General features: G+C 39.9%; 1 protein-coding gene and 1 pseudogene across 4 annotated transcripts in view; one reads left to right on the plus strand and one right to left on the minus strand.

Moving 5' to 3' along the window:
- Window positions 1-334: 334 nt before the first annotated feature.
- LOC116812423 (5S ribosomal RNA) lies at window positions 335-454 on the minus strand (annotated as a pseudogene).
- Window positions 455-11668: 11214 nt separating this feature from the next.
- The window catches only part of ALG13 (ALG13 UDP-N-acetylglucosaminyltransferase subunit), a 30679-nt gene continuing 15322 nt past the window's right edge, over window positions 11669-27025 (plus strand). Inside the window, exons 1-5 of one of the 4 annotated variants that reach the window (XM_032757487.2) lie at window positions 11669-11781; window positions 12619-12781; window positions 15435-15573; window positions 18342-18503; window positions 19539-19611. In XM_032757487.2, the coding sequence (XP_032613378.1) occupies window positions 11701-11781; window positions 12619-12781; window positions 15435-15573; window positions 18342-18456 (498 nt within the window). In that variant the 5' untranslated portion in view covers window positions 11669-11700 and the 3' untranslated portion in view covers window positions 18457-18503; window positions 19539-19611. Of the gene's footprint in view, window positions 11782-12618; window positions 12782-15434; window positions 15574-18341; window positions 18504-19538; window positions 19650-27025 lie in introns of those variants that run through there. The other 3 variants (XM_058441532.1, XM_032757489.1, XM_032757486.2) reach the window with 3 other exon arrangements.

Here is a 27025-nt window from a genome sequence, read left to right on the forward strand (position 1 = left end):
TTTTTGGAATAATGTTAACTTATTTGATCAGTAAACCTATGCAAGTTTAGGAAAAAGAAATCCAAGTAAAATACAATATATGCTTGTATTTTACTTTACACTAATAAATCAGAAAAAAACCATAATTATCAAAATAATGTTAATTATGTAATCTTGGTTTCTGAATTAGTTCCTGTAAGAGATGTTTTGTTAAAGTCTAGTACATTTAAAGTATTATAAGTCAATTTGTTTTCTGAGAACTTAACATTTAATTCATATATGTACTTATGTTCTCTAATCAGAACAGTGCTCCTTTAATTTATTTTTTATTTTTAATATATAAAAAAATTTTTTAAGCCAACAGCAGCTTATATTCCCAGGCAGTCTCCCATCCAAGTACTAACTAGGCCCCACCCTGCGTAGCTTCATGAGATCAGATGAGATCAAGCACATTCAGGGTGGTATGGCCATAGACTAATTTAATATCTTATAGGAAAAAGTTTCACAGATTCAATGAGACGTAAAGGTCTTTCTGAATTATAGCCACACAGATTCACAGAGAACTTATAACTTCAGATCTACAACTTCAGCCACAGATCAAGATTAAACACAGAAACACAAATATTTGCCAATTCTGATATCAAAAAGCTATTCTTCTTCCTGATGGCATAAATTTTTAACTGACTTGAAGACAAAATTGGCAGACAAAAAAAACTCATAAGGGAATTCTGCTTTCTCTTGCCTAACAGGAAATAGCCCTTTATAATACATTGCTATTAATCTATATAACCTATTAATGCAGAGATTGAATAATCATGCGATGATATCAGATTCCCAGCTATTGCTGCTACCAAATGGGAATAACTTAGTGGTCATGTATAAATTAGAAATAAAATAATAACCCCTAAAATAACCCAGGAAGGAGAATAATAAATGAAACAGAGTGTACAAAGTTAAAGTTCATTGGTTGCTTTGATTTACCTCTGGGAGGCAAGAAAAGACCTGCCCAGGCTTAAGCAGCTCAAGAGCTGGACTTCTTCAGTAAGTTGCTTCCTAGCCATGTGATCTGGAGCAAACAGCTTAATTTCTCCCACTCTGTTACTCCATAGGGAAGCTGTGTGATTAAAATATGATGATGAACATGAAGACATTTAATAAAACTGTAAAGTGCCATACAAATGTTAGTTATAAGAATCAATATGACCAGTACAAGATATGACATTAACATTAAATATGGATTTATATTATGTATTAAGAATTTTACTTTTTCCTTTGTTATCAAACAGCAGAATATTTGCTCTTAGAGTCATAGAGTGTATAGTTGAAAGACCTAATCTGAATCTGTTATTTTCATTATGTGAGAAAACTGAGGCTCAAGAGAGGTTAAATGATTTCTTGGAGGTCATATAGCTAGAGTAGCAGGGTGGTGTAATATGTAGGACACATTGGTCTATTCTGCTTCTATTCTAATGTATCAGCTAGAAGTTGTTTTGTAAACTATTTTTAGGGTTTTATTTTCATAGTTAAGGTATTTCTTTATCAGCCCACATATAAGAAATGGTCTCTGTAGCTTATTGTGCTTTGTGGTAAAATTCATAGTAAATAAGGCATTATAGTTTCTGATTCATGTGTAGAAATCTTAAGTCCTATAATTTTTTTTTAGGACAGGTAATACTTTTGAATATTTTTGTCTTTATATTTCACTAAATATTCATATTTTATTCTCTATTTGGTATTTGGGCAGAAAATGATTGTGCTTGTTTCATTATTCAACCATGATATTTCTATATTTATTGTTATAAAACTGTAGTTTCACCGTTTTCATTAATTTTGTTAACAAAAGACCATGAGGTCTGCAAAGGAAAAACAAAACAGAGAAGACTTTTCTTTTCTTTCCTTTTTTTTTTTGAGACAGAGTTTCACTCTTGTTGCCCAGGCTGGAGTGCAATGGTACAATCCTGGCTCACCGCAACCTCCACCTCCCGGGTTCAAGCGATTCTCCTGCCTCAGCCTCCCAAGTAGCTGGGATTACAGGCATGCACCACCATGCCTGGCTAATTTTGTGTTTTTAGTAGAAACGGGGTTTGTCCATGTTGGTCAGGCTGGTCTCAAACTCCCGACCTCGGGTGATCCACCAGCCTTGGCCTCCCAAAGTGCTGGGATTGCAGGAGTGAGCCACTGCGCCTGGCCGAAGAGTTTTATTTTCTAAAAAAACAATCACAGCCTCTGTTGTAAACTGAAAGCATGCTATCGGGAAAGTTCCCACCCCAGCCCTCAATCAGGTCCATATGTGCAAATGAAGAATTCAAACTCTTTCAGCCCAAATTGGTTGAAAACTGCTGAGTCCCAGATGGGTAGTTTTCAAGCCAGAACCAGAAGTCTCTGTTGGATGCTCCTTTCAGGCTGCTGGTGGGAGTTTTCCTGCCACTGTGTCTCAGCTCCAATTACTGGTTACAGGAACTGCCTTAGCTCAGAGGCGCAAACAGGATGTTCGTCTGGAACTGCCCTGTCTGGGAACTATTTTAAATTTTAACATGTCAAAAAAAATGTCTAAAATACAAAGAATTCCCAAAGCTATGACAATCAAGGCAAAAATAAAGTAAATGTAAGGGCTGAGCATATTACTCATACAGTCCTGATCTGGTGTCCTGGGTTAGCTGTCAACCTTAGATGTTGTCTTCTTGGCCTGGAGATGGGGTTTTAGTAATCTGAATTTGGTATTCAACAATGGCATTGATGTCCAAGATTCTCCAGGAGTTGGTGCCATTTTTAGGTGAAATATATGTATCCAAGAGTCAATACACTGTAACTTGGCAGCACAGAGATTAATTAACGGTACCCGAAAAAGAGTTCTTCTTCCAACAGGGCTGAAGGTAGTCTTTCAATTGATGTCTCTACCAACATACATAATCACTAGGCTGGAGGCTGCGATGCCAGAGGTCACTATCTGATTTGGGCCTATAAAAGGATTCCACAACCTTGTGGCGGTTAGTCTTTAAAGCTCTGACAAGGCATTGGTAGTAGGTTAGGAAGTCTCCCTGTAACTGAGCAGGGAAAACGTTTCTTCAACCAGGTGCATGAGCAGACCAGCAACGATCTCGAAAGGGGAGAGCCAGTGTTTCCTACTAGGTGTGGATTGTAAAACTAGCAATGCCAATGGGAGAGCCTTATGCCAGGGAAGGTTAAAAGTACTTGGGATCTTTGCAAATTGGGTTTTTATAACCCCAATTTATCTATTTAACCAGCCCAAAAGATTGGAGTGGTGTGCATAATGAAAATGCTGCAGAATGGGCTAAATGTTCCAAATTTTTGCTAATACTTGGCCAGTTAAATGAGTTCCTTGGTTACTATAAAGCTCAGTTGGAATTCCCCAAGAGGAATGATCTTTTCAAGGGGTACTTTGGCTACTGCCATGGCCATAGACTGTCTGCAGGAGAAAGCTTCCACGCAATAGAAATACATGTCAATCATTATAAGGACATTTTTGTATCCATGAGATGGGGGTAATTGGATGAAGTCAAGCTGCCATTCTGCAAAAAGGCCATTGGGAAGTGGTACTTGGCCTGAAGGACATTTTAGGGGTTCACCCGGAGTATACTGGGGACAGAGGCTACAAAGTTTGTATACCTAAAAAGCAACTGTTGGGGGAATTTCTCCAAAGTATTGTCTGACCCATTTATTCATTGTATCCAGATTGCAGTGAATTAGGTTATGTATAAAGGTCTGTTTGTGTCTGCAGACTGCTAGGGAGGATTGGATGTCTATTTGTCCCTTCTCATAATCTTGTTTGGGAGTTAAATGTGCAACTTTGTTTCATCCATTTCCCCCTTTCAAGATATGAAACTGCTTTCTGAGATGTGAAAAGTCTAGAAAAATGGTAATCAAATGGGCAAGCATGGGGGCTGAGGATTGAATGAGCATGATCAAGGGAGTTACTTGTAGGGCTGTAGCTTCAGCAGCTGCATCAGCAAGATGATTGCCCTTACTGTCTTCAGAGTTTTTAGGGGAGTGTCCTTGGATCTTGATAATAGCAAGAGATAATAGAGCCTGAATAGCTTTTAAAAATGTCAAAACAAAAATCTTTATTTTTAATAGGTTGTCTGGAGGAGGTCAAAAAACCTCATTGTTTCCAGGGCATACGAAATTACGTGCAATACCAAAGGCGAATCTACCATCTGTATAAAATGTTAGTTGTTTTGCCTCCAGTCAGCAAACAGGCTCATGTGGGGGCATGCAATTCTGCTTGTTAAGCTGACCAGACTGTGGGAAGCGGGTCCTATTCAATAGTCTCTGCTAGGGAAACTATGGCATATCTTGCGAGGTAAGAGCCAGCAGGGCTCTTGAGAGAAGACCCATCAGTGTACTAGACAAAGTCCAGGTTGGGCAGAGGTGTTTCCTTTGGGTGTATGCTGGGTAAAAGGAGGGTATCTGTAAAACTGACACAGTCACAGGATGTCTTCCACTGGAGATGGTAAAAGGGTTTTAATAGATTGCAGTGGGCAATGGCTAAATTGGGAGAAAAAGAAAATAGTATCTCATAGGAGGTCAATCGGCTGGTTGAAAGATGTTGGGTATGATGAAAAGTGAGGAGGCTTTCAATGGAATGAGGGGCATACATAGTGAGAGGGGACTGTATGACTATTTTTTAGTGGCCTTTATAAGCATAGAAGTAATAGCAACAGTTCTCAGATAGGGGGGCAATACTTGTGCCACAGGGTACTGCTATTGGCTATAATAGCCAATCAGTTGATCGTTGCCCTCAAGGGGCTAAGGCAAACCCCCTCATGTGTTACCCTCTCCTTCATGCACAAAAAGGGAAAATCATAATAATTTGGATGTCATAAGGTAGGGGTAGTGGACAATTGAGTTTTTTAAACTTAGAAAGCTTGTTCACCATCAGTAATCCAGACAAGGAAATGGGGAAAAGAGGCTTTAAGTAAGGAATATAAGGGTTGTACCATCAGAGAGAAATTAGGTTCCATATTCTGCAATAATCCACAGGCCCTAAAAATTCTCTGAGCTGCCTTTTTGCAGCAAGTAAGGGGAAGAAAAAGATGATTTGAATGTGAGAGGGATCAAGACTTAGCCTTGAGGAAGTTAATACATATCCAAGGAATTTAATTGAATCTTGACCAAATTGTAATTTTTCTTTAGAGACCTTATGACATTTATTGAGGGTCATTTGGCAGAAAAAAAATGAAGAGTGTCAGCGAGGTAAGTGTTTTGAGAGGGAGAACATAAAAGCATATCATCAATATATTGTAAAAGGGTTGAACTTTATAAAAAGGTTATCTTTTTCAGGTCTGCTCAAAGAATCTGGAAAAAATAGATAGGGCTCTCAGTATATCCCTGAGGAAGCACTGTCCATGTATATTGTTGGCCTCTCCACATGAACGTGAAAAGAAACTTTCAGGTAAACAGGGATGCTGCAAAAGGCAATGCAGAGGTCAAGAGTAGAGACATATTGGGTGTCAGAAGGCATATTATGTAAGAGTGTAGGTGGATCAGGCACAATGGGGTGTCAGGAATAACAATATTGGTTACAGCTCTAAGTTGTTGAACAAACCTCCATCCTCTCCCATTATGTTTCTGCATGGGTAAAACTGAGGTATTGCATGGGCTAGTACAGGTGACAAAGAGTCCCTTAGAAATAAAATAATCAATGATAGGTTCCATGCCTGCTAATGCCTCAGAATTGAGGGGGTATTGTTTCACATTTAGAAGAGAATTGTTAGGATCTATCTGAATGAAAATAGGTGGTACTGAGTGAAAAAGACAGATATTGGTATTCGGTTTTGCCCATATGGTCTCAGATAATTCCCTTAAGGTAGGTTATTCAGAAATGGCTGGACAGACAGGGGCTCACAAGGGAAACACATAAGTGAGGTCTTAGACTGGGCACAGTGGTTCATGCCTATAATCCTAGCACATTGGGAGGCCAAGGCGGGAGGATCGCTTGAGCCCAGGAGTTTAAGACCAGCCTGGGCAACATAGTGAGACCTCTTCTCTATACGTAAAAAAATTAGCCAGCTGTGTTGGCACCCACCTGTGATCCCAGCTACTCAGGAGGATGAGGTAGGAGAATCAGTTGAGCTCAGGAAGTCAAGGATGCAGTGAGCCACGATTGTGCCACTGCACTCCAGCCTGTGTGAAAGAGCAAGTCCGCCTTGTTTTAAAAAAAAAAAAAGTAGAGGTCTCAGGTGAGCTTATTCTTAAAATAACACATTTCCCTTATGGGCAAAAGATGTTGGCTTGACTCTTTTCAAGGAAGGCCCTTCCTAATAAATATATGGGAAGAGAGGGGAGAAGGAGAAAGCTATGGTATCCAATGATGGGCCCTATCTGATAAGGAATTGGATTTCACCTGACTATCATTGGCTAGCTGGGGATCCCTACCATTTGCGTGGTTTGACTATTCTAGGGAAGGCGATCTGAAAAAGAGTTGGAGTTTAGCACTGAGAGTGTGGCACCAGTATCTATCCACGCCTGGACCAATTTGTTATTTATTTGCAAACCAACCTTCTTCAGCTGGTTCACAGAAGGACGAAGATTGCCCTTATCTCCCTGAAGCACCCCAATCTTGTAATGAAGAAAAAGCTTGCATTTTTCTTAGCTTTATCTCGGTTCTTCTGAAGCCATCATTTGTATATTTCATAATCTCTTTTGTAGTGATAAAAGCCCTTGGGAAAGAAATACATCCTGTTTCCCAGAATCTTGAGAGCATTTTGGTTCTGTGATTGTTTTTTAAATTGCTGAATATGTAGGGCCATGAATGTGGTGGTCTTTTCCTGATAATCAAGTGTCTTATTTATTCTTTCTTTGTCTCTTTACAAAGTTTTAGAGAGATAGTTTGCCAAGGAGGCAATTTCGTGGGGTTTCTTAAAGGTCCAATTGAGGTTATGTTGTTTGACTAAGGCATTAAGAGTTCAGTTAAGCCCTGAAAGAAAACTGGAATCAAAAAGATTAATGGTATCCTCTGTTAAGTCCTTGATACCAGAATTTTGCTGGAAAGATTTTTTTTTTTATTTTTTCAGACAGAGTGTTGCTCTGTTGCCCAGGCTGGAGTGCAGTGGTGCCATCTCAGCTCACTGCTACCTCTGCCTCCTGGACTCAAGTGATTCTCATGCCTCAGCCTCCTGAGTAGCTGGGACTACAGACATGCACCACCATGCCCAGCTAATTTTTGTATTTTTAGTAGAGACAGAGTTTTGCCATGTTGGCCAGGCTGGTCTCGAACTCCTGACCTCAAGTGGTCCTCCTGCCTCAGCCTCCCAAAGTGCTGAGATTACAGGCATGAGCCACCGCGCCCAGCTTGGAAAGCCTTTTTGAACCAGTCAAAATAATCTAAGCAGACTCATCTTTTTTTTGAGTGAATCGTTGAATGGCTTTCCAATTAATTTGCCAGAGGAAAAGCACTGGAATGACCTTTAACAAATCACAGGTTATTTTCTTTGCTTTTGTTATGGCCATGTCCCTTTTGAAATGGAAGTCCTCTGGAGGTTTTATCCATTTAGTTAGGCATATACATGTTTGAGCCACAAAAATGACCCCCAGCATGTGAATTGATAGATTTTGGTGAGTCTGGGCTAGTATGCACTTACGATTAAACGAAAGTGGCATTCAAATTCAAGGAAGTCAGTTTTAGGACAATCGCCATGAGTTCAGATTTAGACTAAGGAATGTAAGAAATGGTCTAACCTCCCTCTGCATTTTCACTTATTTTAAATGGGGCAATAAGAGGAGTTGAGGGGTTATGGGTAGTGTGCCTGGGATAGACCGTGAGGAGAAAAAAGGAAGTTCAGAAAGTGAAGAAGGTAGTGGCAGAGGAGAATAAAGTAGAGGTAGTGCAGAGGGAGTGAAAGGAAGAGGAACAAAGGGTTTGAGTCCTTGGGAACAGAATCTGGGCTAGGAGGATTTTCAAGTTTTTGCAGGCACTGAGTTCGGAATTAGTTTCTCTCAAGAAGGCAATCTGAAATTCTTGATTCCATTTGGAGTTTTCATAGTACCTATTAAGGAAAGCCTTGTATTGTCTTTGAGAGGCCTAGATTCATCTTTGTTCTAATTGCATGCATAAATAAATTTGATTACGGATACAGAAAGCTCCCTAATGTAGCCAAAAAAGTTTTAAATCCAAAAGTTTTATCTAGAGCCTTAAATAGGCACAAGAATTTTCTCCGTAGGTTTTAAATATAAAAGTCATCAGTGCACCATAAAGTGGCTGGTTGGAGACCATTACCTTAGAACATGGGTTACCCACGGCACTATAACAAAGGCATCCCTTTGAGTGCAACAGAAACATGAGTGTCCCCACAAAACTTGAAATGTGAGCATAATCCACCAAGCACAAGTACATTGCAAAATGCAAAAGTACTCCACGAAGTGTGAGTGTACCCCACAGGGCCCATAGAGGGAGGTGACCATGCTGCCTGGAGAAAACAAAGTCTCGGAGACCTCAGCCTAAAAGCAGGAGATCTGCAGATGGGGAAACACAGCCTCCAATGTAAACTAAGTGTGCTCCAAAGAACAAAGAGTGGGTCTGGCTTAAATAGGGAAAGTTCTCCTCCCAGCCCTTAATGAAGTCTGTGTATGCAAATAACTAACTCAAAAGTAGTCCCCATTAGTTGAAAACAGCTGAGTCCTGATTGGGTAGTTTCCAAGTCCCAACCAGAAGTCTCTGTTGGATGTCACTTTCAGAAAGGCAGCTGGTGAGTTTTCCTGCCATTGTGCATGCTACTCTTCAAAAGGACAACTGCCTAAGCTACAAGATTTAAAGGAAACATCCTGTAGAAATAGGCCCAAGGGTCTTCTCAGGCTATGTTCTAGGCCCAATTTACCTCCAATCCTTTTTCTCCTTAAAATAATTTCTTCTCACAGCCTCTCTTCTGTATATATCCAAGCAGGGCGAAGCACAAATATGAGCTAAGGTGATATTTTAAATAGGGAATACACAAAACATTAGAAGGAGATAGAGTGAGCAATTATCTTAACAATGGTATGATGGTGGTAGGAGAAAAAAGGAGAGTTTTGAGAAATAACCTCTCCTATATATGCCTGCCTAAGTGTAATTTATCTGTGGTACTTTATCGTGCTAATGTGTAATGTTAAATGGTTCAGTGGAATAATTCAATAGATTGTAGATCAATGCTTCAGGCTTTATCACCTCTATTTTACAAGTCATGCTTGCTAATGGAGGTTAACTGTTTGCAGCTTCCAGGGGACCCTAGAGGGCCCTGGTTTTCTGAGAACCACAGTCGGTAGAAGAGCCCAAGTTAGAGTGATTTTTTTTTTGAGATGGAATCTTGCTCTGTTGCCCAGGCTAGAGTGCAGTGGCACAATCTCAGCTCACTGCAACCTCCGCCTCCCAGGTACAAGCAATTCTCCTGCCTCAGCCTCCCAAGTAGCTGGGATTACAGGCGCCTGCCACCGTGCCTGGCTAATTTTTGTATTTTTAGTAGAGATGGGGTGTCCCCATGCTGGCCAGGCTGGTCTCAAACTCCTGACCTTGTGATCCACCCGCCTCGGCCTCCCAAAGTGCTGTGATTACCGGCGTGAGCCACCGTGCCCAGCCAGTTAGAGTGATTTTCTAAAAGCCACTTTTGATGCACCTGTAGTCCCAGCTACTTGGGAGGCGGAGGCGGAGGCGGGAGTGCTCTCGGACCAAACTGAGGGTGGGGCTGCTATTTCTCGTGACCTAATAACAAGATGCAGATGAACTGGGGAGGAAGAGAGTTTTTATTTCTGTAACTGTTTACAGGGAGAAGGCCTGGATATTATCACCAGACCAACTCAAAATCACGATGTTTTCCAGAGCTTATATACCTTCTAAGCTATATGTCTACATGTAAGTGTGCATTCGTCTAAAGACATAAGTGATTAACTTCTTTTAATCTATAAATAAGGTCTGAATCTTGAAGATCTTCCTCTGGAGCCTCAGTAAATTTACTTAATCTAAATGGGTCCGGCAAGGTGTGGTGGCTCACGCCTGTAATCCCAGCACTTTGGGAGGCCGAGGCGGGCAGATCACGAGGTCAGGAGTTCGAGACCATCCTGGCTAACATGGTGAAACCCCCGTCGCTACTAAAAATACAACAAATTAGCCGGGCGTGGTGGCGGGCACCTGTATTCCCAGCTACTCTAGAGGCTGAGGCAGGAGAGTGGCGTGAACCCAGGAGGCGGAGCTTGCAGTGAGCCCCGAGATCGTGCCACTGCACTCCAGCCTGGGTGACAGAGGGAGACTCCGTCTCAAAAAAAAGAAAAAAAATCTAAATGAGTCCAGGTGCTGGCGTGATTACCCTTATCTTGTCTCCTGCTAAATCAGAGAGGTTTGGGGAGTTCCTTTGGACTCCCAACAAACTTGTTTGTGGAGGCCTGGGGAGTTTCTTCAGACCCACAATAAAACTTGTTTAATCCTAAATGGGTCGTGTTAAGAATTCCTTTGTTATTTTGTCATGCTTTAGGGCCCAGGAAAGGCCCAGGCAAAACTCTTGGTGGGCTTTAGTTACATTCCAGCCTTTGTATAAGGGCACTGGCTTTTTTTTAGCTTTTAATATTAACTTCACTACTCAGTACTGAAACAGTTGTTATGGAGGCCTCTGTTGGTGAGACGTGGCCTGCCACAGGAGGACTGCTTGAGCCCAGGAGTTAGAATCAAGCCTGGGCAACAGAGCAAGACCCCATACCTTATAAGATGCCTTTTATTTTTAGTTTTTTTATTTTTTCGAGACACGGTCTCACTGTCGTCCAGGCTGCAGTGCAGTGGTATGATCATGGCTCACTGCAGCCTCAGCCTTCTGACTAGCTAGGACCACAGGTGGGTGCTCCCACCCCCGGCTAATTAAATTTTTTTTGTTTGTTTGAGACAGGGTCTCATTCTGTGTCACCCAGGCTGGAGTGCAATGGCAGGATCTTGGGCTCACTGAAACCTCTGTCTCCTGGGCTCAAGCAATTGTTGTGCTTCAGCCTCCTGAGTAGCTGGGATTACAGGCACCTGCCACCACACCTGGCTAATTTTTGTATTTTTAGGAGAGAAAGGATTTCACCATGTTGCCCAGGCTGGTCTGGAACTCCTGACCTCAATAATATACCTGCCTTGGCCTCCCAAAGTGCTGGGATTACATACTTGAGTGATGGCACCTGGCCTAAAAAATAATATTTTTAGAGACAAGGGTTTTGCTATGTTGCCCAGGCTAGTCTTAAACTCCTGGGCTCAAGCAATTCTTCCCAGTAGCTTGGGATTACAGCCACTGTGCCTGGCAAGGCACTTTTATTTTTCATATCCCCTTAGCCAGCTCAAAGTAAAACCATCTCTCAAATGTATCTTGACAAAACCTGGCAGCAAACAAAAAAATCTCAAACTTGTCTGTCATTAAAAGATTGTGGTACCCACACAATGACACCAACTCAATGCTTAGGGTATTATTATTATTTTTTTTTACCCACCAGTTTTGAAAAAGTTAATTACATTTGGCAATTCCCCATTCCCTTATAGTGAGGGGTCTCAAGAGCTGGCTCCTACACATAAAGGGCTTAGAAGAGTGGCTGGCACCTGGGCCACCAATAGTCTCTTGCCCCACCCAACCGGTGACACAGCCCGGGGCCCCACCGCCCCCTGGCGGTCATTACGGATTTCCGCCTCCCTCACAGAAGGCAGCCGCTGCAACGTGCGTGGCCTCAGTTGCGTCATATCCGGCCCATGCGATCAGGGCTTGAGGAACCCGCGCCATGAAGTGCGTGTTTGTTACCGTAGGGACCACCAGCTTTGACGACCTCATTGCGTGTGTGTCGGCGCCCGACAGTCTGCAAGTGAGTGAGGGAGGCGAGCAGGCGGCGGCTTGGCTCGCCACCCGCCATCTCCAGCCATACTGCCAGCCGCGTTAGCCTTGCCTGACCGTCGCGCTCGGAAAGAAACCCCCGCAACTCTACCACAGGTGCCGCTGCCCCTTAGCTGGCTCCTGCCCACGCCCGGCGGGGCCCTTCTCCGGCTACCTGGCTACTCGGGGTTGCCTGTTTCCTCTTCCCATTATCCCGGCCGCTCCTCTCCCTCATTTCTTCAGCTCCTTTCCCGGGCTGCCCCCGCGCTCTATTCTCCGCCTCCGCGTCCTCCGCCCCTCCTTCCAACGGCTCCGCCCCTTCGAGCTCGGATTTTCCACGGGGCTCGGCAGTTTCTCCTCAGGCCCCCTTGTGGATCGCGCTTCGGCGCCGGCGTCTCAGCCAGCCGAGCTCGCCTCAGAGCCCGGCTCCTTCCCCTCAGCGCTTGGCCGGAGCCCGCGCGGTTCCCCTCCTCAGCGCGTGTCGTCCCCTCAGGGCTCCCGGTTCTCGCAGTTGAGCAAGTGAGGCAGAACGGGTAGTCCCTGGGTCCCCCCGAGTTTGCGACTCCTTTTCCAAAGTCTTTTCCTGCTGTGGCTTTCGCGGGACTCTGCGAGCTGGGTCGCTTAGATTCATGAGTGCTCGGGAGGTTCCTCGTCGGGCCCCGGACGGGAAAATAACGTTAGTTTTGAAAACTAAGTGAGATCGGCCCCAGGTGGGCTCTTTGGCGGCCGTGCTCCGATCTTAACGTCAAACTTTAGTAGTGGTGGTGGTTCCTGCTCTGTTTTACATAGCCAGTTTAAAAGGCCCTCATGTTCTGATTTCCTCTTTCAGAAAATCGAGAGCCTTGGTTACAACCGACTTATCCTGCAAATTGGTAGAGGAACGGTGGTACCTGAACCCTTCAGTACTGAGTCGTTTACTCTGGATGTTTACAGGTACAAGGATTCCTTGAAAGAAGACATTCAGAAAGCAGATCTTGTTATTAGTCACGCAGGTAAAGGTGCCTTAGAATCTCAGGGTTGGGTCTTTTAATTTTTTTTTAAGTTCTGGGGTATTCTGGGGGTACATGTGCAGGATGTGCGGGCTTGTTACAAAGGTAAACGTGTGCCATGCATCACCTAGGTGTTAAGCCCAGCATCCATTAGGTTTTTATCCTGATGCTCTCCCTCCAATAAGGAACTGACACTTGAACCTTTTCGAGGTAAAATAAAATCGCAAGCTGAACTCACTGTAGCCCTTTTTGAATACACAACTTATTTGAATATGACAATTGAGAACTTTATTGGAGAGAACTTAGTATTTTGGGGTGAGAGAAGAATGGGAAATTAACCACTGTAGCTCAACTTTACAATAACCCTAAACACAGAGGGGCAAAATAATTTACCCGTGAAGTGTAATAAATTGTCAACTTGACATTGGTACTTGGGCTTAGATCTAAAGGAGTGTTCTGCCTGCTGATTGGTTGGATCGATCATGGAGAAATTGGAATTGTGATTGTTTACATTTCTGTTGAATGTGAGTGAAATGAATCCAGTCAAAAATAGTAACGGCTACATACTGTGTAGATTGTTTCCTCTTCAGAGGACCGCCCTGATGGTCTAGTTAATTAGACTTCTAGTGCATTCAGAAGAACTGCTTTTGGGGAGCAGTGCAGTTTTGACTGTTGTGAAGGAAGGTGTTTCTTTTTTTTGTTTTTTAAAGTCTAGTTTGAGGAGAGAAAAGTCTTTAGAAATAGACATTACCAGCAGATTGGTGATTAAAAATGTATCTCCTAGGAGGTAACAGAGCCTTTGGCACTGCTCTGAATGCTTTGTGTATATTAACTTTACTCTTTTAAACAATCCTGTGAACTAAGTACTGTTAGTATCTCCATTTTACACATGAGGAAACTGAGACACAAGAGTGGTTAAGTAATTTGTCCAGCCGGGAAGTGGTGGACAGATAACAATCTGGTGCTGGACTTTATGTTCTTTTTTTCTTTTCTTTTCCTTTCCTTTCTTTTCTTTCTTTCTTTCTGTTTTTTTTTTTGGGGGGACGGAGTTTCGCTCTGTCGCCCAGGCTGGAATGCAATGACGCTATCTCGGCTCACTGCAACCTCCGCCTCCTGGGTTCAAGCGATTCTCCTATCTCAGCCTCCCCAAGTAGCTGGGATTACGGGTGCACACTACCACGCCCTGGCTAATTTTTTTTTTCTTTGTATTTTAGTAGAGACGGGGCTTCACCGTGTTTCCCAGGCTGGTCTCAAACTCCGGAGCTTAGGCAATCCACCTGCCTCGGCCTCTCAAAGTGCTGGGATTACAGGCATGATCCACTGCACCCCTCTGGAGTTAATGTTGTTAACTAACCACCCTAGCATAAGATACCCAAAAAGGACTTATCTACTCACTTATCAATCTCCTTGCTCTCATTAAAATAGCTAGAAGATTTTACATTTCAAAATTGAATTGATCCTAATATTGTATATTTGCATATTCATGGAGATCTATCCTTGACTATTTCTGGGATAGCACCTCACATGTAAACCCATAAGAAGTGGTCAAGGTTTTTCATTATTGATGCCTGCCTGTCTCTATTGTAGGCTTGCTTTTCTACTTGGGGTTGAATAGAAATGAAGTATAGTTTCACATACAGTATGTCAAACCTGGATCTTATTTGGATTCAAGGCCATGCCCAAAGCATACTCCAGATGGCCCAACGTACAATGGTTTCACTTAGAGTTTTTCAACTTTATGGTGGTGTGAAAGCAATACATAAACGCATTCAGTAGAAACCGCTCTTCGAGTACCCATACAACCATTCTGTTTTACACTTGCAGTATTCAATAAATGGCATGAGATATTCAACACTTTATCATAAAATAGGTTTTGTGTTAGATGATTTTGCCCAACCACAGGCTAATGTAAGTGTGTTCTGAGCACGTTTAAGGTATTAGGCTAAGCTGTGATGTGTGGTGGGTTAGGTGTATTAAATGCATTTTCTACTTAGAATATTTTCAACTGCCTTTTTTTTTTTTCCTTTTTTTGAGGTGGGTTCTTACTCTGTCACCCAGGACGGGGTGCAGTGGTGCAGTCATAGCCCACTTCAAGCTCCAACTCTTGGGCTCAAGCAGTCCTCCTGCCTCAGGCTTCCCAGTAGCTGGGACCACAACCACCATGCCTTATTAATTGTTTTTGTTTTTATTTTGATTTTTTAGTAGAGACAAGGTCTCTCTATGTTGCAGAGAGTGGTCTTGAACTCCTGGGCTCAAGTGATCCTCCCACCTCGACCTCCCAAAGCGTTGGGATTGTAGGCGTAAGCCACTGCACCCAGCCTGTTTTCAACTTATGATGGGGTTATACCCCGTCATAAGGCTATACCCCGTCGTAAGTTGAGGGTCATTGGTACTAGAGAGCAAGTAGCATAGCACTGAATCATAGGCCATAATGTCATCATCAGTGATAATGTATTTTTCAAATAAAGTTTCTAGCACTTTTTATTAGAGAGCAACTGATAACTATACTCTTGTCATTTTGAATGTATAATTGAAAGACCTAGTTTGTAGTTCTGTCAACTTTAAGTTTTTTAACTTTTGAGTTCTAGCTATAAAGCTTCGTGGGGACCTTAACTTATTTTAAATTGTGTTAAACAAATTTGATTTATATTTGTAGGTGCAGGAAGCTGTTTGGAGACTCTGGAAAAAGGAAAGCCACTCATAGTGGTTATAAACGAAAAGTTGATGAACAATCATCAGCTGGAACTGGCAAAGCAGCTACACAAAGAGGGTCATCTCTTCTATTGTACCTGCAGGTATACTAGAGACTGATTATTTTTATCTCTTGCCTTAATTCGTCCCTTGCTCTTCCTCTTATCCACCTACCTAACCCATCTGTCTCTTCGGCCTCTTACCTTCTCCCAGTTGCCAAACCTTTTGATTTTCTCAGCTGTAAAATCCTCCCATTTGTTTGTCTCCCACTTTGTAATCTCTGTGTTGTATATCTATGTGTATCTGTGGCTGTTTCTTTGCATATGTGAATATCAGAGAGAGAGTGTATATGTGTGTTTATCTAGGCACGCATGTCTCCAAGACACTAATTTTGGAGTTCTAAATTTTGAGTTCATTATTTAGATTTTCATCATTCAAGGAAGACATTTGCTTATTTTAGTGAAAAGTTTTGCCTATAGTAAATCCACTAAAATCCCTAAATTATATTTACTCTTTCATTTACTCAGTTACACCCAATATATAAAAGGCACTGTTTTAGGTGCTGTGGATACAGTAGTAAACATGAGAGAAAGTCCCTGTTCTTATGGTGCTTACATTCTAGTGGTGGAAAATTGATAATAAAGTTCACAAATAAATGATCAAGATATTTCATGTGGTGAAATGTACTATGAAGAAAGTAAGACAGGGTGATGTGGTAGCTGGGGTGAAGACTGATTAGAATTGTCAGAGAAGGCTTGGCAGAGTACGTAACATTTTGATCTGAGACCCGAAATACGAGGAAGAGCCAGTCATGTGAAGATTTAGAGGCAGAAGGAACAGCAAGTGCAAAAGCCTTGGAGCTTGGAGCTTGGTGTGCTTGAGGAACAGAGGGAAGATTAGTCTTGCAGGAGCATAGTGAGCAAGGGAATATAATAGAAGATGAAGCTGGGTGGGGGAAGCTTATGTAAGAGTTCTGATTTTATTCATGTTTACTGAGAAGCCATTGAAGTATTTTAAGCAGAGAAATTATGGTAAGGAGTATTATTTTCTACAAGTATATTAGAATTCAACAGGAACGGATCATCGTAATAGAAGGATGAAGAAAATTGCTTGTTTTCTATTAGTTCTTCCTTGAGACACTAGAAGCTTGCCAAAGGGCCAGGTCAGTAATTCCCAATTGTTTGACTTTAAAACCTATCCTAGTTTGATGTTTCAAGAAGTAAATGCCTCATAGAATTACTACATATGTAATATAAATATATATTTATTTACGTTATAGTAAAATGAAATTAATTTTAAAATAAAAAACCTGAGAAGAAACTGGCTGGAGCATAATAATTTTTTCTTTTAGTTTTACTGTTTCTGTCTCTTAGGCACTCAGTAAATACTTATTCATTCATTAAATATTTATTGAGTACCTTCTATGTGCCAGGCATTGTTCTAGGCGCTTGGTATACATCAGTGAACAAAACAGACCAAGACTCCTGTTCTTATTGAGAGGGGGCAGATTCATTGATTATTTCAGGAGTAAAATTGTTGGTGTCCTTATCACTATAATGTTGGAGAAGAGGGAATGTCAGGGTGACTGTGTAATATAGAAGCCAGTCTTGAACTATTTAGTGAGTCAGGAAAGAAGCTAGATTAAAGAAGAATAAACTTATCTTCCTAACTGCTTTTATGCAAGTCAATTTTTTCCAGATACCTTTAATTAGTATTTTCATTCTAAATGTTAAAGCAGCTTTGATTTTGTAGTAGTACATTAAAAGGAAAACATTGATTTCATAAACATATCCTGACTTTTTACTCATGCTGGAAAGGAAGGAAACTGTACAAGTCTCCAATTTATTTTATTTTTTTTACAGTTTTAAATATCTTTTTACTATATTAATTTCAAGAAAGTCACATAAAAGCAGTAAGCAGTAAGAATCAATAGTTGTATTTTCTTTTCTTCTTTTTTTTTTGAGACGGTGTTTTGCTCTTGTTGCCCAGGCTGGAGTGCAATGGTGCGATCTCAGCTCACCTCAACCTCCCACCTCCCAGGTTCAAGCAATTTTCCCAAGTAGCTGAGATTACAGGCATGCATCACCATGCTCGGCCTAATTTTGTATTTTTAGTAGAGACGGGGTTTCTCCGTGTTGGTCAGGCTGATCTCAAACTCCTGACCTTAGGTGATCCACCTGCCTCGGCCTCCCAAAATGCTGGGATTACAGGCATGAGCCACCGTGCCTAGCCAATAATTGGTTATCTTTTCATTTTAGGTAAATCATTTATTTTCCCCAAACCTAGGCTGGGGGGTAGTATGTTTGTTCTAATTTAAGCGATTGGTTTAAATAAATTTCTGATGTAATAGTTCTATGTTTAAAACCTTATTTCCAGCATATATCGTGGTGTGGTATATTGTTTAATTATATATGAAGTTATGATAGTAAATTACTGGCAAAGATTATTTCACAATCTTCATGCATGGTCTAGTAGTTTCCCCAGCTTATTATCTTGTCTGGCAGCTATTACTTTTGGTTTCAATTTTTAAATTCTGTTTTCATGAATGAATTGTGCTTCAGTTTAAATATGCCCAGTGCTGAGAAGTATTACAAAGCCATGTGAAGACATTTTTCAGGAAATATAATTTCTAAAATATATCAGTTGACATAGGAGATAAGGTATCTGCTGAATTTATATTGACATTTTATAGTACTCTTTGTATTGCTTTAATCTAGTATGTATACTTATATTAAAATATATAAAAATTCACATGTGCAGTTTTTAGAAGTACCACTATATTCTTGGAAGTTAGATTCAGTCATCAGTGGGCAGCAGATGAAGTATGGAATTTTCTCCCATGTTACCTAATATTTTTCTTCTTTTGTTTTAGCACGCTTCCTGGGCTGTTACAGTCAATGGACTTATCAACACTGAAATGTTATCCTCCTGGCCAGCCAGAAAAATTTTCTGCATTTTTGGATAAAGTTGTTGGATTACAAAAATAAACACTAAACTCTCAACACTTTAAAAGCAACCCCCAAATTCAACCTATGTAATGTGATTAAATCAAATTAAATACATCATACATATTTACAAAATAACATAATTAATAAACTTCCTACATCTATAGAATGTATAGGAAATTTTATGTTGTGCACATTTGCATTGGGTCCAAATCCTAATTGCAGTTTAGTAAACTTACTAGATTTTTTTCTAATCTTCAGTATGTAGTGAGCATTCACAGGTTTTCTCCTAGAATCTCAAGTGGAATTGGAATCATAAAAATGAATGAGATTTGAAAACTTTCACAAAGATTATAAATGTAGTTAGTTTGATATTCCTTAGAATAAAAAATGAAACAGTAACAACTTTTAAAAATTTTTACATAAAGAGTCAGCATCTTTAGCTTTATAATCTAAGGAACCAAATTTAAAAAATGATGGATTATGCTCTGTGAAATGAAAAATTCAATCATTGCCTAAAAAGGACGATCAAGTTAGTTGATCTCTTGTACTTGGAAAAGCTACTTTTTTCCTAAAGAACAGAGTGGAGTGGATATGTTCACTTTTTTTTTCTAAAGCATACATACAAAGTGATAAAATAATCGTGCCTAGTGTCAAAACTTTACTAGTTTGAGAAGAATAATCAAAAAGGACTTATACCAATGGGACTTACTATTGTTTTTTAAGGATCTCCTCTCACAGTGGTAATGAAACATTAACTGTAATAGAAATTTACAATTTATGTGCTTATAAAATTAGTTTTATGAATGAACAATAAACATGCATATAATGGCTTAAATATATGGTTTTAAAATTGACTTAACTTGAGCAAGATACATTATGAAGTTCTTTCTGATCAGAGTGTGTGGTCTCAAGACCTTTACAATAGATTATCCATAAGTGTCCATAGCTCTCTGGTACAATGTTTAGATATAGTTTATCTGTCAAAATAGAACGTTCACTATAAAGACCTCCCTTCTATTCCAATCATATTATCCCAAAATGCTAAATGTTCCAAACATTTTATTTGGAATGCATTTTATCATGTTTTTATAGGTTTATTTTTCTGATTGTGTTTTATTTAGGCTAATATTAAAAAAATGCTTACTAGTGGTAGAAGGTGGTGACAAAGAAATACTCTGGGTAGCAGGAGGAAGCCAACTTGGATTAAAATTTTGCTGAGAATAATCTAAAAAGTGAGTAATCTGGTTCAGAATTCACAGCACCATAATCATAATTGTATATCAATGTTATGTTTTAGGAAAGGTCCTATTCAAATCCAGGGAGAGAATCTTTAGTGTTTTCTGGGCCCTCGTAAATACGTTTTTCTCATTTGAGAAAATTGTGACTTAAAGTTTATGTTGGTCACTTAGTTTTTATAGTTTATGATGAAGAATTAAAGAGAAACAAATGAGAGGCAAGGTCTACTCAAGTATCAGACAACTAAAAGGCTATACAGCCCCTAAATCCTTTGCTATCTACTTTACCAGAATAATGCATAACCTAAATTCCATTATTTCATTTAGCAGAGGCTTAAGCCGTTGTTGTCAATTGTGGGCGGTAACATCTCTGACTACACTTTTGTGGAATTCTGTATCAATTTTGGATTTTTAAATCAAAGGAGACTTTAAAATCATTTTGATTTGGCAGGGATTCTTGAGATTATCTAGTCCAATTCCATCATATTCAGATTTTACCATTTGCTTAAAGTATAGCTTTTGGCAGAACTGCCCCTAGGAGCAGCTCCTTGATTCCCAGTCCCCTGCTCTTTCTACCATACATAATATATGTTGTAAGCTTTTTGTTTCTTTATAGTTGTTTGCCTAGTATTCATTTTAGTTACTCGAATTCCTTGCAAAGTAGGTTTTGTTTGTTTATTTATGGAAGTTATTTAGTAGGAATTTCACACTTAACTGGGTTTTCCTTTGGCGTGTGACAACCTTACCTAGGGCTTAGAAATCTGTGATTTCTGAGTTTTTGGAATTTAGGAAAATGCTCTGGGTAGGATTGGTAGTAGATTGAATAAATTAAGACTTTAAGATAGAATTGTAGACTTTTGGAGTTGGGAGATAATTTAAAGAATATTTTAAACTACCAGTTTTACAGATGAGGAAACATGCTAAATTAATCACCACATTTACATCTTATTAGTCCTTATTAAAGAATGGTAACCAAAAGACTGTTTGAAATGTTTGCTCAATTTGTTTGGTTTCATTACATGACAGAGCTGCAGGTTCTTGATATTAATGAGTAAGTGGAATGCAGTTTATTTAGCAGTGTTCTATTAGAGGTATTGAAATTTTCAGGGATAAGGAAATGAAAGAAAGAGTTTAGCATTGGGAAATTTGCACCATGGATAGATTAAGAGGTAGACAGTTAATAGAACATTTACGGGTTGGAGTAGATGAAAAGAGATGTGATGTTATGGGATGACCTTGGGAATTAAGGATTTTAGATACTTATAATTTGGGAGGAAAGAAAGCTCAAAGGATTTGTTGGTAAGATAGTATATAACCAATGAATTTGACATAGGGTTCTGGAACATTTAAAAGTAGTCATTATCTGCAAGTACCGTCAAGTATCTGATTTTGGACACCTTAGACCTCTACTTTTTTATTTTTATTTTTTGTATTTTAGTAGAGACGGGGTTTCACCATGTTGCCCAGGCTGGTCGTGAACTCCTGAGCTCAGGCAATCCACCCGCCTCGGCCTCCCAAAGTGCTGGTTTTACATGCGTGAGCCACCGCACTCGGCTCTACTTTGTACTCTTTTAAAGGCAAGTCATATATACGCACAAAAGACAGTACAAAAAGGTTGTTTGCCACTTTAATATTTAGTTTGAGAAAGTTTTTCAAGACTAAGTAATGACTAGCAGTAATATAAATATTCTTCCTGGCCCTTTATTATGGTATAAGCACGTAATTCCTCTGATTTATTCATAATGTAAAATTTGTGGAGATGACCAAAACCCTGCATATAGTCTGAGAAATGACACATGTGGACAGATCATTTGAAATTAATTTTGGGGAAAGATTTGGAAAGGGTCATCATGATAGCCATGTGGTGATCAATTTTCTGCTGTACATGTAATACCATTTATTTATTTTGAGACCAAGTCTCGCTCTGTCACCCAGGCTGGAGTGCAATGGCGTGATCTCGGCTCACTGCAACCTCCACCTCCCAGGTTCAAGTGATTCTCCTGTCTCTGCCTCCCGAGTAGTTGGGATTATAGGCATGTGTCACCACACGGGGCTAATTTTTGTATTTTTAGTAGAGACTGGGTTTCACCATGTTGGCCAGGCTGGCCTCGAACTCCTGACCTCAGGTGATCCTCCCGCCTTGGCCTCCAAAAGTGCTGGGATTACAGCCATGAGCCACCACACCCGACCATAATGCCATATTTTTATTGGGGAGTGGGGAGTGAAAAATAATTTTGGTTAACACTAGTGCTTAGTATGTATCAGGTACTATTCAGAGCACTTTAGACATATATACTCATTTAATCTTTAAATATTCCTGTGCAATAATTGGTATTGTCCATTCTACAAATGACATAATGTGAAAAAAGTTGTATTTCATTTTAGGGTCCAAGAGATGTTGTGGAAATTGTAATTTGAACACTGAATTCCAGTATACTTCCATCCTTTATGGGGACAGTAGGAGAGAATATTTGAAAGCAGAGGATTTTCCTAAGAAATTTAGATTGTATGTTAGCCATAGGTGTAATTGTATGCTAGCCATAGGTATATAACCTTTTTGAATTCTTACATTGCTACTTAAAAAACCACAGTGATGGCTACTCATAGAATCCATGAGTAGAATCCACGTGGAGAAACTCTTCCAATTGGTTTACGTGATCGCAAGTTATTTACAGATCTTTTTCTTTTTTCTTATTTGTATTTTAAAGTTTCATTTTGGTCCTTGCTTTATTTCTTTTCTTGGAATTTTCATCATTCCCACAGCTTCTACTGTTGACTCCTTTATCTGTATCTCCCAACTCTGATTTGGGCTCCTAAATGGTATTTCCAATTGCCTTTAGCCCTGTCTGTCTGTTAATTCTGTAAGCACCTCAGACTCAAGGTGTGCCCCAAACTGAAATCATATTTATTTTCATTCTTCTGAGGTGCTTATCTTTATTAATGGTATCATCATTTAGTCATTCTTCTAGCCTTCAACTCTGTCTCCAACCCCTTATATCTAATTGGCTTCCAGGTACTCACAGCTTTATTTCCTAAGTACCTCAAGCTCATGTATTCATCATTCAGGCTTTTAATATAAATGCATAATGAGAATCTACCTTTTGTATCAGCAGGATCCAAGACATTCCTGCTCTGGAGGACCTATGTCTTACTCATTTTTGAGTCCTTTGCCTGAAACACAGTAGGCTTTCCGTAAATGATGAATGCACTTCTGTAACTTAGTACTCTTTTTTGATTATCTTGTTAGGATTAGGTATTGTTCTAGGAAACACTGTCATCTTGCACAGATTTATTTCATACTGACTTTGATTTGACAGGGAAGTATCTAGTAAGTCTCTCGTTCAGAAGATGTGACTATCATATTGTATGGTAAGTTTGTAGGATCAAGCACATATAAGAATAGCATCCCAAATATAACAGTGCTGATTCTATGCAATATCTTAATGGTATTTAAGGGTCTGTCAAATAATGGTACCTGTCGGGGATTTGTGGCAAAACGTGATGTTAAAAATCAGGTATATAAAAAGCACTAACTATAGTGTTTTCTAGTAAAAGCTTACATAGAGAAAGGTTTAGGATATTACCAAACAATTTTTTTTTCCTTTGAGACAGGGTCTCTGTCACCGAGGCTGGAGTGCAGTGGCAAGATCTTGGCTCCTCTGCCTCCCCTGGTCAAGTGATCCTCCCACCTCAGCCTCTGGAGTAGCTGGAACCACAGGCATGGGCCACTACACCTGGTTAATTTTTTGTAGAGACGGGGTTTTGCCATGTTGCCCAGGCTGGTCTTGAACTCCTGGGCTCAAGTGATCTGCCTGCCTCAGCCTCCCAAAGTGCCGGGATTACAGGCGTGAGCCACTGTGCCCAGTCATCAGATGATATTTAATTACTTATTAAGTGGCTAATGGCTAATTCCCTACATGAATGCTCTATTATATAGTTTTTAATTCTTTTTTTTTTTTTGGTAGGTGGCTAAACAAAAGGTAGACAAATCTGGCTAGGTTCAAACAGGAATGTGGGATACATGCTGCTATTTATTTATTTTTTTTAACAGAGTCTCGCTCTGTTGCCCAGGCTGGAGTGCAGTGGCGTTATCTCCGCTCACTGCAACCTCTGCTTCCCAGATTCAAGCGATTCACCCTCCTGAGTAGCTGGGATTACAGGTACCCACCACCACATCTGGCTAATTTTTGTATTTTTAGTAGAGACGGGGTTTTGCCATGTTGGCCAGGCTGGTCTTAAACTCCTGGCCTAAAGCGATTCACCTGCCTCAGCTTCTCAAAGTGCTGGGATTACAGTCATGAGGCACCGTGCCCAGCCAGAATGCATGCTTCTTAATGTTGATACTGATTCTTGAAAAATATTTTGACAGGCTTTTAATACCATTATATACCATCTATGTTGGTATTTCTATGTCTTCATTGTCTTATAAATTTTTTACCATATCCTGGCCAAAATTACTTATTTTGATTGACACTTGTATCATAGCTTTGAACATTATTTTATTTTGGTGGCTGCAGTCCTGTTCTCTGAGGCAGTGGTTCTTAAGCTTCTTTCAGCCATGGAACTCTTTAATTTAAAACTATGGCCTTTCTTCTCTATATACATGATTTTGCAGTGACTTTCAGGAAGTTTGCAGGATCTTGTGGCCCCGGGTTAAGAATCCCTAGGCTGAGGCGAACTTCAGTAACTTCATTTCTTGGTCATTGTTTATTACTATTTTGGTGTTAATTCCTAGACTCGTTTGTAATTAAACCCTTTTGATTAATTACATTTAAATTTAATAATTCCCAGTTTTTATTTTTATTTATTTATTTTTTGAGACAAAGTCTCGCTTTGTCGCCCAGGCTGGAGTGTAGTGGTGTGGTCTCTGCTCACTGCAAGCTCCGCCTCCTAGGTTCATGCTATTCTTCTGCCTCAGCCTCCCAAGTAGCTGGGACTACAGGCGCCTGCCACCGTGCCCGGCTAATTTTTTTGTAATTTTTAGTAGAGACAGGGTTTCACCATGTTAGCCAGGATGGTCTGGATCTCCTGACCTCGTGATCCACCTGCCTCGGCCTCCCAAAGTGCTGGGATTACAGGCGTGAGCCACCACTCCCGGCCAGTAATTCCCAGTTTTTATAATGTAACACAAATTCAATACTTTTTTTGTTAAGTTTAAAGCATACCGGCCAATACATTTTTGAAACTAACCTTAATATTCTTATGCTATTAACTCAGTATCTGTAACCCATAATGTCTTATATAGTGTCTTTTCTAATAGATAATAAGGACTAAATGGAATTTTTTATTTGTAGTAATTATTTTAGAATATCCTACAATAGACTGGTGAAGAAATCCAATAAGGCAATACAATATTGTGTTTACTCACGGTTAAGTGTGCCTCTAAAGTACTTGGTTGCAGGACCCTGATAGTCACTGTTGGAATGATGTCTATGAGATGCCTATAGTACATCTTTTTGAATGATCATTTCTCCTTTTGTGCAGCATTACATACTGGTCAATTCTCCACTGCCAGTGTGAAGTGAGTGGATAATACACTCCCCATATTTAGTAGTGAAAAACATTCCTAAGTCCTTAGCCTAAATTAGTAGTTTTCTGGATCTCAGTTTTCCTGTTTGTGAATTAATAAAACTAACTTCTCAGGTGATTTTTAAGACATAAACCTAGTTGTGTGGCATGTTTTAAAAACGAAAAATGCTGTTGAAATAACACATTTTCTCTTGGTTAGTTTTTGTTTTGAGAAGTGGGACTAAGATCTATTTTTAGAATTCACAGAATATAGTCCTAAATGATACGGAAAGCAGATTTTTCATTGAATTTCATATTTAAACTCATACTTAGTTTCTAATTGAGGTTATAGTCAGATAATTTAAGTTTATTTAGAAGTTTAAGTGGATGGGTCTTTCCAGTGCTTCAAATGTTCTGGGTTTTTTCCCTCCCACTAATCCTGTCTCTGGACTGATCAGACACTGCAGGTGTCTTATGTCAAAAAACAACCCTCTGCTGGGCGCAGGGGCTCATGCCTATGATCCCAGCACTTTGGGAGGCCAAGGCAGGTGGTTCAGCTGAGGTCGGGAGCTCGAGACCAGCCTGACCAACATGGAGAAACCCCGTCTCTACTAAAAATACAAAATTAGCCAGGCGTGGTGGCACATGCTTGTAATCCCAGACACTCGGGAGGCTGAGGCAGGAGAATTGCTTGAACCTGGGAGGCAGAGGTTGCAGTGAGCCGAGATTGCGCCATTGCATTCCAGCCTGGGCAACAAGAGTGAAACTCCGTCTCAAAAAACAAAAAACAAAAAACAAAACCCTCAGTATTTCTGTGCCAGTGTGATATATTTTAAAGCAAAGTAGTATTTTCCTTTTTTTTAAAAAAAAATCTGTATTGTTATGCTATCAGGTGAGAATGGGGAAGAGAAGAAAATGAAAGCAAGTGGTTCTTGATAATATTTTATTTTGCAATTCCGAACAAAGATCACTTCTTTGGGAAATCCATTCTTTATCTTGCCTTTATTTCTCCTTCCTAAAACTTGAGGAGGAGGTTGAACAGGGCTGCCAGGCCATGCTTTGTTTTAGAACCATTGTGTTCCCTTCCTTCATAAATCTTGCTTTGCTAATTCTGCTTGAATGTTCACACTGAAAAGTTGATAGGCTCTAGTTCCAGGGTGCTGTTAAAATACATTTTTAAAAAACATTACCATTATATTTTCAGTAATGAAAGACCCTAAAAAGAGGTTCTGTAGAGTTATTTCCCTTAATTTGCTTCATGTTATTTGGTACTAAAAATAATTGAAGTAAGTTATTTAGGGCTAATTTTTAAAATACTGGCTTTTCAGTATGTTCTGTTACAAGTTGTTATATGTTAATACATGGCTTTGTTATCTTTAAAAATCTAGGTCTGTTTATGTGGCAATGTCAGATTTATTCATTTGTATGTGGGCCAGTCATCCCCACTTTTTGCCAAGATAATAGGCTAACACCCAAAAGCTATTTTTAATATTGATCACAAATTTGACCACTTAAAGGAAGGTGTTATCAATATTTTAATATTGATTACAAATTTTACCACCTAAAGTCTGTTATCCACTATTGAATCACAGAGTAATTCCCTACAGTTGGAAGAGTGCTTAGATATTATGCAGCCCATCTACTTATTTTACAGATGAGGAAACAGAGTAAAGTGGTACAGCCAAGTTCATAACATTCTTTTCATGATACCATATTGCCTCTCAGAAACTAATAACTCATAGCATTTTATCATACACATTTACAACTATACCTTGTATGTCACAGGTAATGTATGCTTTAAAAAAATAATTCCAGATATACCTCATTTAATTGGTTGAAACGTGAAGTGTTATTTTAGAATTAAA

This window comes from Hylobates moloch, unplaced genomic scaffold, assembly GCF_009828535.3.
Source record: "Hylobates moloch isolate HMO894 unplaced genomic scaffold, HMol_V3 SCAFFOLD_7, whole genome shotgun sequence".
Lineage (NCBI taxonomy): Eukaryota > Metazoa > Chordata > Mammalia > Primates > Hylobatidae > Hylobates > Hylobates moloch.